Source organism: Hibiscus syriacus, unplaced genomic scaffold, assembly GCF_006381635.1.
Source record: "Hibiscus syriacus cultivar Baekdansim isolate YM2019G1 unplaced genomic scaffold, ASM638163v2 tig00112402_pilon, whole genome shotgun sequence".
NCBI lineage: Eukaryota > Viridiplantae > Streptophyta > Magnoliopsida > Malvales > Malvaceae > Hibiscus > Hibiscus syriacus.
The window spans coordinates 1604288-1618801 of NW_024063323.1; the positions used below are offsets into that span (position 1 = coordinate 1604288).

At 35.9% G+C, this 14514-nt stretch overlaps 1 protein-coding gene across 1 annotated transcript; it reads left to right on the forward strand.

The window, feature by feature from the left end:
* The first annotated feature begins 544 nt into the window (after nucleotides 1–544).
* On the forward strand, nucleotides 545–14049 carry LOC120179122 (GDSL esterase/lipase At5g33370-like). The gene is made up of 4 exons (XM_039184824.1): nucleotides 545–548; nucleotides 1988–1989; nucleotides 12733–12985; nucleotides 13773–14049. The coding sequence occupies exons 3-4, from the start codon at nucleotides 12745–12747 to the stop codon at nucleotides 13913–13915; spliced, it is 384 nt and encodes a 127-aa protein (XP_039040755.1). The 5' UTR covers nucleotides 545–548; nucleotides 1988–1989; nucleotides 12733–12744; the 3' UTR covers nucleotides 13916–14049.
* Nucleotides 14050–14514: the final 465 nt, after the last annotated feature.

A 14514-nucleotide genomic window follows, 5' to 3' on the forward strand; every position in this document is an offset into this window, starting at 1 on the left:
GATTCTTAATAACATAATCCAATAATGGTTAAATGATGTTTTACAGTATTCAAGATTCATAGAAACTTATCAGTAAATCATGTTGAACTAAACAAATCCCAACACTGCGATACCTGTTAATCATCTGAACCGTGATACTTCTTGAATATTTACTTATTAATACTGACTGCACCAGTTGAACTGATCATCTTTAAAATCAGCCTTGAATGGATATTGAGGAGACGAATATGTACTCGGGTGGTATTTAATTTATTTTTAAATTGTAAAAGTATCCAAAATGACTTACATGCTTGGGTCGTGCTATGAGGTGGTACATTCCGTAGTTAATCGATGTTTACAAAGTTTATCCAAAGGCATTCTCTTAGTCGAAGTCGTAAGTGTATTTAGGTCATTTCTAATACTCAATGTTACTTCAGTCATTTGGGAGTTCAAGGTATTTCAACCCTTTTATGGTTCAAGGGCATTTTGGTCACTTTATTTGATTACTCTTATGCATCATTTCCAATAATTTAGTCTTCGAATGATTATTCCATAATCTAAAATCCTAAGTCTTTTACCATCTCGGAAGCTAAAAAACTATTATCAAGAGTTTTCGAAACAAATCAGGTATTTAGCAGGTGAATCGGTTGTTTAATGAATCAAGATTAACATTTCATGATTATTTCCATTTCTAGGGTCGATTCAGATCATTTTTATCTCATAAGGGTAATTTCATAATTTCTTTTCCTCGAATTTCTGACATAAAAATTATATAACGAGAAACATTAGAATCTAAGAATTATGGTGCTAATTATTTTTATCGAATAACCACTTAACTTTATTTCTTATCAGTCCTCTAGTCACTTATACGAGTTATCTGAGTCCTTTTAGAACAGGTCAGGAACTTTGAAAGATGATCCATGGCTTTCTATTAGGTGTTGTATGAATTTTCATATCATTTCCACTGTTAGAGGTAAATCATTTCATCTTTGTATCCTAAGGGTATTTTCGTAATTTTCCCTATAAGGATATTTTCATAAATTCTTTATCCAAGTATTTCCAATATTTAATCATTAAAGAAAATAATCAGAATTTATGAATCCTGAGGTCCAATGATTTCCTAATTAATCACTAAACTGGAATTATTTATTATCTACCTTCTCGTTCCTTAAACAACTCATCTTATTCTTATTTAGTTTATTGTCTTTTTACCGAATACAATACTAGTTTCAGAATAATTAATGATAAGAAAATGACCATCCATTTTTATTCATTCAATAACCAATATCAACGTTTTACGTAAATCATGCAAATAGTAGTAAAGTATTACCTGGATTTTTGTGCACATCGATCGACACTTGATTTTGACGTCCCATTATATCTCAGATACATAAAAAAAATTACATTGAAAATGGATATTAAATGGGGCAAACGGATTGAATTTGACGATAAAATTCTTTAAAATGGCTTATCAAGTTGGAATTTAGCGAAACAGACCCCCTAAAAACAGACTCAAAATGTTGAAAAACGCTAAGATAGGTGGTCCTGAATAAAATCAACACTCAGTCAACGATTGGTTAATTTTGGTCAACGGCGGTCAAAGTCAAGGCTTGGTTTGGGAGATCGACTCAACTGGCTGCTTGACTCGGGCGATCAGCTCAGCTCGGGTGACTCGATTCTAGTTAACTCAAACCGTTCAATCGGATCGGACCATTCAGTTCTAGAAATCTCCTGACCAGAAAACAGACCCCACGCGCAGAGGGCGATGCGTGGGGCACATGAGGTGGCCTACGGTGGCCGGACGGCCACAAAATTCTAGAATCATAAATCTTCAGCTCGGGATTCTCGTGCCAGTATCCTTTCGCGACGGAGAGCAGCATAGAACGGCGAAAATCAACATTTACCAATGGTCAAACTTCCCCTTTCTCATCCCCATCAACGACGATGGCGACGACAACACACGACCATCAATCGACTCCTTTCCACACCTAAAACACAATGGTGTCAGCGGTATCGTGAATTGAGGCTCGGACAGCGACAAAATGGCAATGAACTATTCTTGACGAGAGAGAAAAATAAAAGAGGAAAGGGGAAAGAAGAGAGAGAGAAAAACTTACCCAATTTTGAATTCTCTAGAATTGTGGAAGTTTTAATCTCCCTACACTTGAAAAATGACATAATTCTTCCCTTGATCCTTGAGCATTTCCTAAGTTACGATTTAGTCCGAGATTTTACTAAAAATTCGATTTAATCTCCCAAATTAATAATATATATATATAACCCCTAAGTTGGGGTGTGACATAATTAAATGCATTTTCAAAGAATTAAATAAATGTACGAATCACATGCCAAGCCTTACTCATAACACCAATATTTGCCTGATAATTTCATAATCCTATTTTTAAAGTCTGATTCGGTTGCTGCAAGCTCATGCTTGTGGTTAGATGCTACGCTAATTTTAGTAATTTATCGAAGCATTTATATAAAAAGAACATTTTTATATTTAAATCGGTTAAATAATTGAAAAATAGATTCACCTTAAAACCCCAATGACTAGCCAATCCCTAATAATTTTTTGGCTTTCATTTGCACAATTTCTTCCTGACTGTATCCCAATTTTGCCTATTTTCACGATTTTGCAATTTTGTTGCACTGAATTGTTTTCTTTATTGTTTTTAGGGTTCATAAATTGTTTCTTATTTTTTATAACCATATATTTGATTTATTAATCGACTAATTCAAATCGAGTACTGTAGAGATGTTGTTAAATATATAAAAATATGAGATGAAAAAAAAGAAAAAAAAATACTTTATTGATAATTTAAGAGAACAATTTAATATAAAAAACATGATTGATGACAGAATAACTGAAACATACTTGAGGCATATTACTACACAATTTTCCTTAAGAAAGATTTTCGGTCACTCCTTAATACTCGAGATTTTTAGTCGTCAGTCTCTTAGGATACAACAACGAGATAGTGTACAGCAGCACAACTATAGAGATCAAGAATTATACCTTGCCTGAGCCTATCATCAAAAATTAAAGGAGAAGAAAAGTGATTTTCAAGTTGTGTTTTATTTAATAAGTTTACACTGTATTTATAAGGTTTCACATAGGAAAATAATTGGAAATAATATATTATGAAAAGTCAAGTCATAATGGGTATCCAAATAAATTAGAAAGCAATCAATTAATGTCGTATTCAATCGAATATATATTCATGAGCTATAAGACATGTCATGTTAATATCTCAATTAAAGGAAATCATAATATATCATTTTAGTTCAGAATATTAAAAAACCACATCTAAAGAAAATAGTCAATTCATAATGGGTAAAATATTTGCAAGTCATAGAAGGGTTCGATCGATCCAAACATTCACAAAATGTGGGTGCACCCTCAAACCGTTGAATTCAACGAGCTTGAATTTGCAAACCCTACGCCTAAGAACATGGCACAATTTTAACCCAAGATATTCAATAACTACAAAGTGAGTTTGTGCATATAATATTCCCATGCCTGTTATCCTACTAATTTGGGATATGAGTTTTCCATTTTCCTTACACAATAGAATTCACAAGTACTCTACTTTGAGCATCAATTTTTCATTCATTACTTAATTATTTTGAGTACATGAGATACTTTTGTAAAGATCACATGAAGTAGAATATGAATCAATAAATTTATTATTCAAATCTACACCTTTGCCCATAGAAAATATGTCTCAAAGTTTTTAATTTATCACAACTTTTCTAACAATGACGACTCTCCCAACTCAGTTTGCCCTATTCACAAGCGTCATGACTCGAATCCGTAACCTTATTTATAAGATTTAATATATCATCCCACTATATCAACCGATTGTTGATATACATTGTTTCTTATATTGCAGAAACAAAATCGAATTGTTTCGCATTTATATGGTAGAAATGTCGTATAATGTCAAGGAACCGAATTTCATGTACACACCCACATCAATAAAATAATAAATTTAGTTTGATTGAAATTAGGAAAGATGTCTATTTTAACGTCGATTAATGGTGGGCAACTCAGTTTGAGTACATTTTATATACAAGTTTCCTTTGTAATCCACTAAATATGCTTAAAAATATATGGGTAAAGTAGATAAATAGTCCCTAAACTTTTAAGGTTCTTACATTTTGGTCACCCAACTTTTAAAACTTGCAATATAGTCATCGAACTTTTAGTTTATTTTCATTTTGGTCCCTGTCATTATCTTCCGCTAGTGTTTACTGGCATGGCACTTAACTCTGTTGATTTTATAATGTGGAAGCTTTTTCTTGTTCTTCCTTGTTTCTTTTTCTTCTCACACACTCTCTCAATGAAATCTCAAATCCAAAACCTTGTCATTTCTTGAATTCTTTCTCTCTCTAAATTCCCAAGAAAATTCAGCTTCTCTCTCTACTTTCTTAGGAAAATCCAAAACCAAACTGGGCCCTTTTGAATTAATTTATCTCTCTCAATGATCAAACAGAGAGGAAAAGAAAAATGACCTAAAGTATAATATGTAGTACACACAAAGGCAAACATATGAACGATGATCACCCCTACATATGCTATTAATCTGATTAGTTTGGATATCAATTCCTTGTGCAGATGATTCACTACTAAAGAGAACTTTTTCGATGTAAATTTCGTCAAATAGCATCAAAAGTATTTTAAATCATTGATATTTTGTGCGGATGGGTGGGCACATCTGAGCATTTGGGCAGAAGATTGAGATCCAGGTCTCAAGAGGAGGGCTTCCCCCAGGGAACAATTAGAGAACATAAATATTATATTGTGAGACAAAAGACAGGAGTGAATATTGATGTATGGTTAGTTGGTACAAACCCGAACAAGTGTAAACCTTGGCCGCTAGGGTGTAAACTGATATTTTCATCAAATTTCACCAAGTAAACAAATGTCACTAAGCCCCCTCTACTATAATTTTAAAGCACAAGCAAACACCTCATGCGATTCAGTAAGAAGAAAATTGCCCACAGTTTGTTTTGTATATATCTTATTTTTAACGTCCTAAAGTCGGGTCTGATAGTTAGGGTCGGTTTCGGATTGATTTCTAGATTTCCGATAAGAAGACAGAAAATTTTCTAAAATTCATATTTTGGTTTTAAAAATATTTTGGAATGGTTTTAAGTGATTTTAGATGATTAATTTTAATTATGGAAGTTTAATTAAATGATTTGGTAACTGAATTGAAAGAATTGGAAATTATAATTTCGTATATCATTTTGTAAATTTTCACAATGTCCAAAGTCTATGAAGCAATTACACGAAAGCTTATGTTTAGAGTTTTTCCTTCTAAATTAAAATGTTTTAATTTTCTCTTTTTATCATTTTTCCATCTATATTCATTTTAATCTAAAATTACATTTCCTTATTTGCTTGTTTTTATTCACGTGTTTTTCATTTCCTTCTCATTTTACATTTTAGTAACTTCTCTTAACTTCCTCCATTTTCTCTCATTTTCTCCCAAACAAGATGATCAATTCTTTTTCTTTTTCTTCTTGATTTCTAAATTCACTCATATCAATCTTGATTTTAATTCTCAAGTATCTCTTCTCTTCTCTTCTTGTTTTTAAAGCTTGATCATAATGGAGGTTCATTGATGATCTCAATTTCAATCTATTTTCCAGCAAGGTAAGGATATTTTCCTAGGTTTTCTTTCAAGCTTCGGGGGTAAGTGACTAAGTGTTGATGATTATATTGAATTGTTGATTTAATTGAAATGATTTCTAATATTTCAATTGATTTTCAGAGCTAATTAATGTTATGATTTCTTGACTTAGTTTTGAGGTTTTATTAATGAAATTGAGTTGTTTTTTGGAGTGATTATAATCATATTAAATTAGTTTTTGAATTGTAAATGATTTGGATATTGATTTCTTAAAAACAATGTTGTTTTTCAGAATTTTTGGGAATCCATGAATTTAGGTTTGTAGATGTTAATTTGTGCGATTCTAGATGAGTTAGATGTTGATTATAGTTTTTGTTTATCAGCTTTTAGTGTGGAGAATTTTGTGTTTCAGATTAGAGCTTCCAAAGTGACGTTTCGGTAAGGCTTTCGGTGTTTTCGATGTTTGTGCTTTATTTTGGAAACAGAGGGTCCTGCTTTATTTTAGATTAGATTTTGACGTGTTAATTTTCTTTGCAAGGTTCTTATTCTATTGTTAGTTGAGGAAACTTGGTGCTTTGAATTTGGTGAACGTTTTGGTAGTGTTTGGAATCATTTTTGGCTTCCGAACAGCAAGGTGGGTGGCTCTCATTCTTAGGAAATGAACTTGATTCAAGGTTGAGGTTTGTGTAGTGTTACATTTGTAATTCTGATATATTGTGATATTTGGCTAAGTATGATGATGAAATATGAATTATCTTGATTTACAGATGATGACACTTGTGTCGGAAATGAGAATGTGAATTATGAATGTGATGTGTTGCAAATAATGCATAGGATTTTGAAAAAGGTTTGTGAAAATCTATATATATTCTGAATGTGAATTGGATGACCTGAACTTTCTCATTGTCCAAATATGTGGGTTGATCATGACAACCATCCGTAACTGTGTTTCAAAATGTATTTGAATAAATATGTGAAAACTATGCATCATTGATAACCGCTCTTAGTGAATTGGATTAATTGGCTATTGTTCTTAATAGGACCTTTAGATATAAAAGGCATGTCTAAGAAAGAGTACTCTACGTTTTTTTATTAGTGTGTGATTCGAGATTATACGGGTTTGGATGGTACGTTGAGCTTTGCTCCGAGAAGATATGGGGTAAGGTTAGGCATTGAGTTTGCTCTGCAATTCATGGTTTTGGACCTATGTGAGTCCGTAAGAAAAAAAATGGAGTTGTATGAAGTTTGTTTATTCAACGAGTGAGTTGTGTTTCGAACAAAAGTCGTTGATCTTAAAATGTAAAAATGTGTGATTGTGTGATTTGCCAAGGAAGGTAATTGTGCATGTGTGCTTGTGATTGATTTTGAACTATGTGGTCCTTGATGTTTGTTTAATCTGGAAATCAAGTGATTTGGAAAACATTAGCTGATAATTCAAGCATGGGATGTGTTGACGAAAACGGGTAAAGAAAACGAAAGAACACGAGAATTTTACGAGGTTCGGCAATGTGCTTACGTCCTCGGTGCCTAGGCGGCGCTAGAAGTTTTATTCAATGATGTTTTAGGTCTAGGTTACATCTCTATTTATAATAGAAAACCCTGGTACATAATTACAAAATCAACCCTGTACCGTACCGCGGGGGCTGCGCCCCCACACCCCCAACCCACATAATTTGTAACCCCACAACGAGACTTTTTATGAGCCATACATAACAAATCTCCACCTTGGCGAATATCCTGCCCCTTGGAAACTTCAATGTGGGTTGGGTTACCTTGCTTCTTTAACAACTCGAAACATTCAACAAGTCCAAGCAATGCTTGAACTTGTCTGTCGTAACTGGCTTGGTGAACATATCAGCGGCATTCTCATCAGTATGTACCTTCTGAAACAAAACCTCTCCAGATGCAACCAACTCTCTGATCTTGTGGAACCTTACATCAATATGTTTAGTTCTAGCACGATACACCTGATTCTTAGCCAAGTGAATAGCACTTTGATTATCACAAAGCAACTGAACTCCACCTTGTTGAACACCCAACTCCTTCACTAAACCAGTAAGCCATAAAGCTTCTTTTGCAGCTTCAGCCGCTGCCATGTATTCAGCTTCAGTTGTAGATAGTGCCACGACAGATTGAACAGTAGACTTCCAGCAAATAGGCCCTCCACCAAGAGTAAACACATACCCTGTCGTAGATCTTCTATTATCCAAGTCACCTGCATAATCTGAATCCACATATCCTACAACCAAAGGATTATCCCGCTGACTCCCAAAAACAATTCCATGTCCCACAGTACCCTTTAAGTACCGAAAGATCCACTTGACTGCATCCCAATGTTGCTTACCAGGTTTAGACATGTACTTACAAACTTGACTAACAGCATGAGCTAAATCAGGACGAGTACATACCATCGCATACATCAAGCAGCCAACAGCATTAGAATACGGAACCTTTGCCATATTTCAGCTTCCTTATCTGTCTTAGGGCACTGTTCTGATGAGAGCTTAAAGTGATTCGCCAATGGAGTGCTAACTGGTTTCGCGCTGCTCATCGCAAACCTTTCTAGCATTTTCTCAACATAACCCCGTTGAGATAGCCGCAGTTTCCTTGAGTCTCTGTCCGTGCAAATTTCCATTCCAAGAATTTTCTTTGCAGCACCTAAATCTTTCATATCAAATTCCTGACTCAATAAAGTTTTCAAACCGATAACATCATCCATGTTCTTCGCAGCAATCAACATATCATCAACATACAGTAATAGAAAAATAAAAGAACCATCATCAAGGCTCTTAACATAGACACAACAATCATACTCACATCAGTTGTAGCCAATCTTGATCATATAGGAGTCAAACTGTTTATACCACTGTCTCGGAGACTGTTTTAACCCGTACAAAGATTTCTTCAATCTGCAAACTAAATGCTCGTTTCCAGGTTGAGTGAAACCTTCAGGTTGTCGCATGTAGATCTGCTCCTCTAAATCACCATGCAAAAAAGCAGTTTTAACATCCATCTGCTCTAAATGCAAATCCCAACTAGCCACCAATGCAAGTACTGCTCGGATTGAAGTGTGCCTGACCACAGGAGAAAAGATTTCATCATAATAAACTCCTTTCTGCTGTGAAAAAACCCTTCGCTACCAAACGAGCCTTGAACTTCTCCCCCTCTTTTTCTGTTACTGCTGGTTTCTTCTTATACACCCATTTGCAACCAATCGGCTTCTTACCCTCAGGAAGGGGAACTAACTCCCATGTGCGATTGTGATTCAAAGACTCCATCTCCTCAACCATGGCTGCCATCCACTTGTCGTTTTCCTGACTAGTAACGGCATCATGAAAAGTAACTGGATCATCACTGCTAACAGTAAGTGCAAAAGATACCAAGTCTTCAAAACCCAATCTGTTCGGAGGCTTTATATTCGTCCGTATCACCCTGTCTCTGGCGAGACTATAATCCTGCAAATCATCCGTAGTGGAACCACCAGAAGTCGGTTGAGAAGTTTCTGGTTTCTCAACTGGAAACTGCTCGAAATCTACCACTGTCGTGTCTTGCTTCTGCTGCAACATAGACTGTTCATCAAAAACGACATCTCTACTAATCACAACTTTCTTCGCAACTGGATCCCAGAACTTGAATCCTTTGACACCTTTCTTGTAACCCAGAAAAATGCACTCCTTCGATTTTGCATCAAGTTTGGATCTCTCATCAGCAGGTACATGCACATAAGCAGGACAACCAAAAATCCGTAAGTTATCAAAACTAACATCATGACCAGTCCATACCTCTTCTGCAACTTTCCCAGCCAGCGATGCCCTTGGCGATCTGTTGATAAGGTAACACGCCATGTTAACAGCCTCAGCCCAGAAGTGTTTGGGAAGCCCCGCATTCAACCGCAAACATCTGGCTCTTTCATTCAACGACCTGTTCATTCGTTCTGCAACACCATTCTGTTGTGGTGTCTTGCGCACTGTAAAATGCCTCTGAATCCCATGCTCCTTACAGAATTGTAGGAACTGTGAATCTGTGTGTACTCTGTACCATTATCAGACCGCAAACACTTGATTTTTCGTCCTGTTTGGTTTTGTACCTCAGCTTTCCACAACTTGAACTTCTCAAAAACTTCAGATTTCTGTTTCAAAAAATACACCCAAACTTTCCGTGAAAAAATCATCAATAAAAGTAACATAGTACCTAGATCCACCCAAAGACGATGTCGTGGAAGGCCCCCATACATCAGAATGCACATAATCAAGAATCCCTTGAGTTGTGTGCTTCGTAGTCTTGAAACGGACTTTAGTCTGTTTACCAAGAACACAATACTTGCAAAAATCGAGCTTACAGCTTTTGACACCATGCAACAAGTTTCTCTTGTGTAATTCTGCCATACCACGTTCACTAAGATGAGCAAGGCGCATATGCCACAATTTTGTCGTATCATCACAGGACTCAACAGAGTGAACTCCACCTGCAACGGTACTCCCTAACAATCTGTAGATATTCCCTGCAGTCATCTTGCCTTTCATCACAGTCAATGCTCCTTTAACAATCCGAATGGTTTCCCTATCCTCGTCAGCCTTAGGGATAAAACCATTCTTGTGCAAAGTGCCCAAGGAAATCAAATTCTTCATCAAGTCTGGGATATGTCGAACACCACTCAACGTCCGAACGGAGCCATCGTGCATCTTAATTCTGACATCACCAATACCAACAATATTGCAACATCGATCATCACCCAAATAAACCGAACCAGAATTAACCGGCCTGTATGTCGAAAACCATTCCCTATTTGGCGTGATGTGATAAGAACATCCAGAATCAAGAATCCAAGCATCCGTCAATTGTGTCGTTGAAATAGAAAGCATATCACCCTCACTGCAATCAGAAGTATCATCCTCGACCACGTTCACAGACTTGGATGAGCCATCACGCTTCTCATCGGTCTTCTTTTTCAACTTCGGACAGTCTCGCTTCATATGTCCCGCCTCCTTGCACTTGTAACAGTGAATCGTCTTATCCCTGGATTTGGATCTGGAATTCCGCTTCCCGGACCCTGCCTTCTCTGGCTTCCGTCCACGATCTCGATTACCCTTGACATATAAGCTATCGGCTTGAGAGCTTTCCCCTGCATTCTGCTTCCGCTGGTTGTGAGCCAACAAGGCTGCAGTAATCTCCTCAACGTTGATAGTCTCTTTCCCATATGTAAGAGTAGTCACCATGTGTTCGTAAGAGGAAGGCAACGAACACAACAGAATCATCGCTCTGTCTTCATCCTCAATTTTCACATCAAGCCGAGCCAGATCAGAAACGATTTGATTGAAGACATTCACGTGTTGCGCCAAATCGTGATCGTCCTGCATCTTCAGCCCATACAGCCGCTGCTTCAGATACAGTTTTGTCGTTAAGGATTTGGACATAAACTGACTTTCCAACTTCCTCCAAATTTCGTCTGGAGACGATAGATGCATGACGTGATACATGACCTCGTCCGCCAAGCATAATCGTATGGTTCCTGCCGCTCGCTGCTGCAATTCTTCCCAATCTTCCTCATCCATCGACGCCGGCTTTGTAGGTCGCAAAGCCTTCAAGATCCCTTGCTGCGCCAATAGATCCTTCACCCTCGTTTGCCATAATCCGAAGTTACCCTGACCATCGAATTTCGCGACTTCGAATTTTGCTCCTGATATCTGATACCAATTGTTGACGAAAACGGGTAAAGAAAACGAAAGAACACGAGAATTTTACGAGGTTCGGCAATGTGCTTACGTCCTCGGTGCCTAGGCGGCGCTAGAAGTTTTATTCAATGATGTTTTAGGTCTAGGTTACATCTCTATTTATAATAGAAAACCCTGGTACATAATTACAAAATCAACCCTGTACCGTACCGCGGGGGCTGCGCCCCCACACCCCCAACCCACATAATTTGTAACCCCACAACGAGACTTTTTATGAGCCATACATAACAGGATGTTAAATTATATGTATAGAGTAAATATCAAGTTACATATGATCATATAGGATTGATCTTTATCTTGGTTTTGTGTATTGCTTTGAATGTGAGTCATTCATTGGGCTTTATAAGCTCACACTTGTTGTTAACATTTTTCAGAGGATTAGAGTTGAGTTTGGAGGCGAGGAGCTTGGCATCGGTGTGATCAAGCAAGGCTAAGGCATAAAGCTTTACGTATGTAGTTTCCGGAAACTTTGTGTGGCAATTTGGGGACATTTGGGACATAGACCTATTATTCACTTTGTTGGACTTATAAGGTTGGATTTTGGTTTGTAATAAATGGATTTACGATTGGGATTTGATGTTGGTTTGATTCGTTGAATTTGGATTTATAAGTAGGAACTTGTTGCTTGAAGCATGAGATTATTCAAATATTGTTTTAGACCCTAAAGAAGTGTTTGAAGTGTTTAGTAAATGTAACTTGGTAAACTAAACGTGTTAGACTCTTAAGTTGCATGAAACGACCTTAAATGCCAAAAATGAGTAGGTGACTTGTGCTTGAAATGAACTTTTATGCAATTGATGACTTTTGGGGCCAAATCCTTAATTAATGTGTTGAATTGTATTATAAAGCATGTTATACCTTTGTTTTGACATGTATGAAGTGGTTGAATAGTGTCCAAGCATGTTTCTAGTCCATGATTACTTTTTTATGTGGGGGATTAGTTGACCAAATATGCATGTTCTTGATTATTATTATTATTATTATTATTATTATATACCTTTACAAATATTTATAGATCCACCAATGAATTTATGTATTAATAGCAATTTAATATGTTAAAATGTGGATGTGCTACTTGAATTTTATGTTGCTTTCGCTTGGTATTTAGATTTAGATTTTTTTTAATAATATGAGGTGATTATAAGGTAGTAGTTATTAAGAAATTGTTTAACCTATTGACGATGCACATATATTTTACGAATGCAAAAGCTTGAACCTAGGATTTTTAGGGAGAATAACATCCATTTTTACCACTTAGACGACACGATGGGTTCTAGATTTAGATTTTTTAAAGCTTTTACATATAATTAGGGAAATCATATCTCTATATCCATGTATGAGTTACAAAATTACATAACATAATGTGTTTTACTCGGCAGAGCCTGTATGAGATGGGGGCAAGGAGGGTTCTGGTGACCGGGACTGGACCGTTGGGGTGCGTCCCAGCAGAATTGGCACAACACAGCCGAGCTGATGAATGCGCGGTTGAGCTGCAACGAGCCGCGGGCTTGTTCAACCCACAGCTTGTTCAAATGCTCAGCGGACTCAACGATGAGCTTGGATCAGTTGTTTTCATTGCCAAAAATGCAAACGACATGCACATGGATTGGATCAGTAACCCTCAAGCGTTCGGTACAGTTTCTTCCCGTATTTAATCTAGCTTTTCATTTTTCTCCCTAAAATACCCAGATATGATCCAAAAAAGCTTAAAAAGTTTAGAATATATAATTTAATGCTGATAGATTGCAACATATCAGTAATAACTTCACCAAACTGTAAAAGTTTCGACGTACTGTTTTTTGGTTATGTTAAAGGATTGATTCAAATTTTGGTAGATGCAAAAGATGGATAAATGTTTGTTGGAAAAAGGTATACAATAGAGATAAGCTTGTGAATGACAGATAAAAGCAATGGGACCATATTAAAGTAAATGCCACCTTTTGACAGATAAATGCATCTATTGGTGTCAAGGCTCAGCATAAAATCTAGGATAAACTACATATTTAGTCACTCAATTATCACTTTGATTTTGTTTTGTCAACAATATTTTTAAATCATGTCTGACGTTATATTTTAGTTTTGTTTTGGTCACTCATCGTTAATAATATAAACATAAATGTTGGCGTAACATTTTTTATATTTTCAATTATGATGTGACATTACTTTATGGTGGTACATCAGCATCCCCGTTAGTTTTTTAATATCGGGTGACCAAAATGAAACTAAAACATAACTTTCTATATGCTTTTGAAAAAAAATTGTTTGGTGATTAAATATGTAGTTTACCCTAAAATCTATTGTTGAAGGCTTGAAGCTATAAATTGAAGTGGTTATAGTAGCATTTGTATCATACTAACATATGCTTTGGAAATGGCTTAACACACATACTAATCATCTGCATAATATATGTTTTGGTTAGGTTTTGTTACATCAAAGGTAGCCTGCTGCGGGCAAGGACCTTACAAAGGAATCGGATTATGCCAGCATCGAACCTATGCCCGAACCGAGATGTTTACGCGTTCTGGAATCCATTCCATCCTTCTGAGAGGGCTAATAGATTGATTGTACAACATATCATGACTGGTTCCACCACGTACATGAATCCAATGAACCTTTGCACCATCATGGAATTAGATGCTAGGGTTTAGCAAATCTTGCAGTTGCTCTTTAATTAAACTGGGATTTCGTTTTCTACTGAATTTCTCCTTTTGGCATAAAACGAAACGGGAGTTGGAGATAAAATAAAAAGACAACAAATGACGAGTTTCGAACCTAAATTTAAGTTAAATTAAGCTAAAATTCAACTAGAATATTATATATTTAGACAAGAGATTGCAGTGTTATGTAATTAGTGTCACATTAGAATTCGTTTTTGTGGCTTGCGTCAAATTGTATGCAGTACTGTTTAATGTGTACGCATTTGTCATATTATTAAGTTATTCATAAGTTGGGGATTCTCGTTGCTCCATTATTATTTATTGTCAAGTCTTATTTTTGAGATGGTTAAAATAGTACCATCGAATAATTTATGTTTTTTATTTAATATTTTTGAATTATATTTAAAATATACTCAGTTTAATTTATAATTATAAAATCGTTATGTTAGATAGTTTCCAATTAAAATTAAATACATTTTAAGGTTATATGTCAAATTTTAAGTC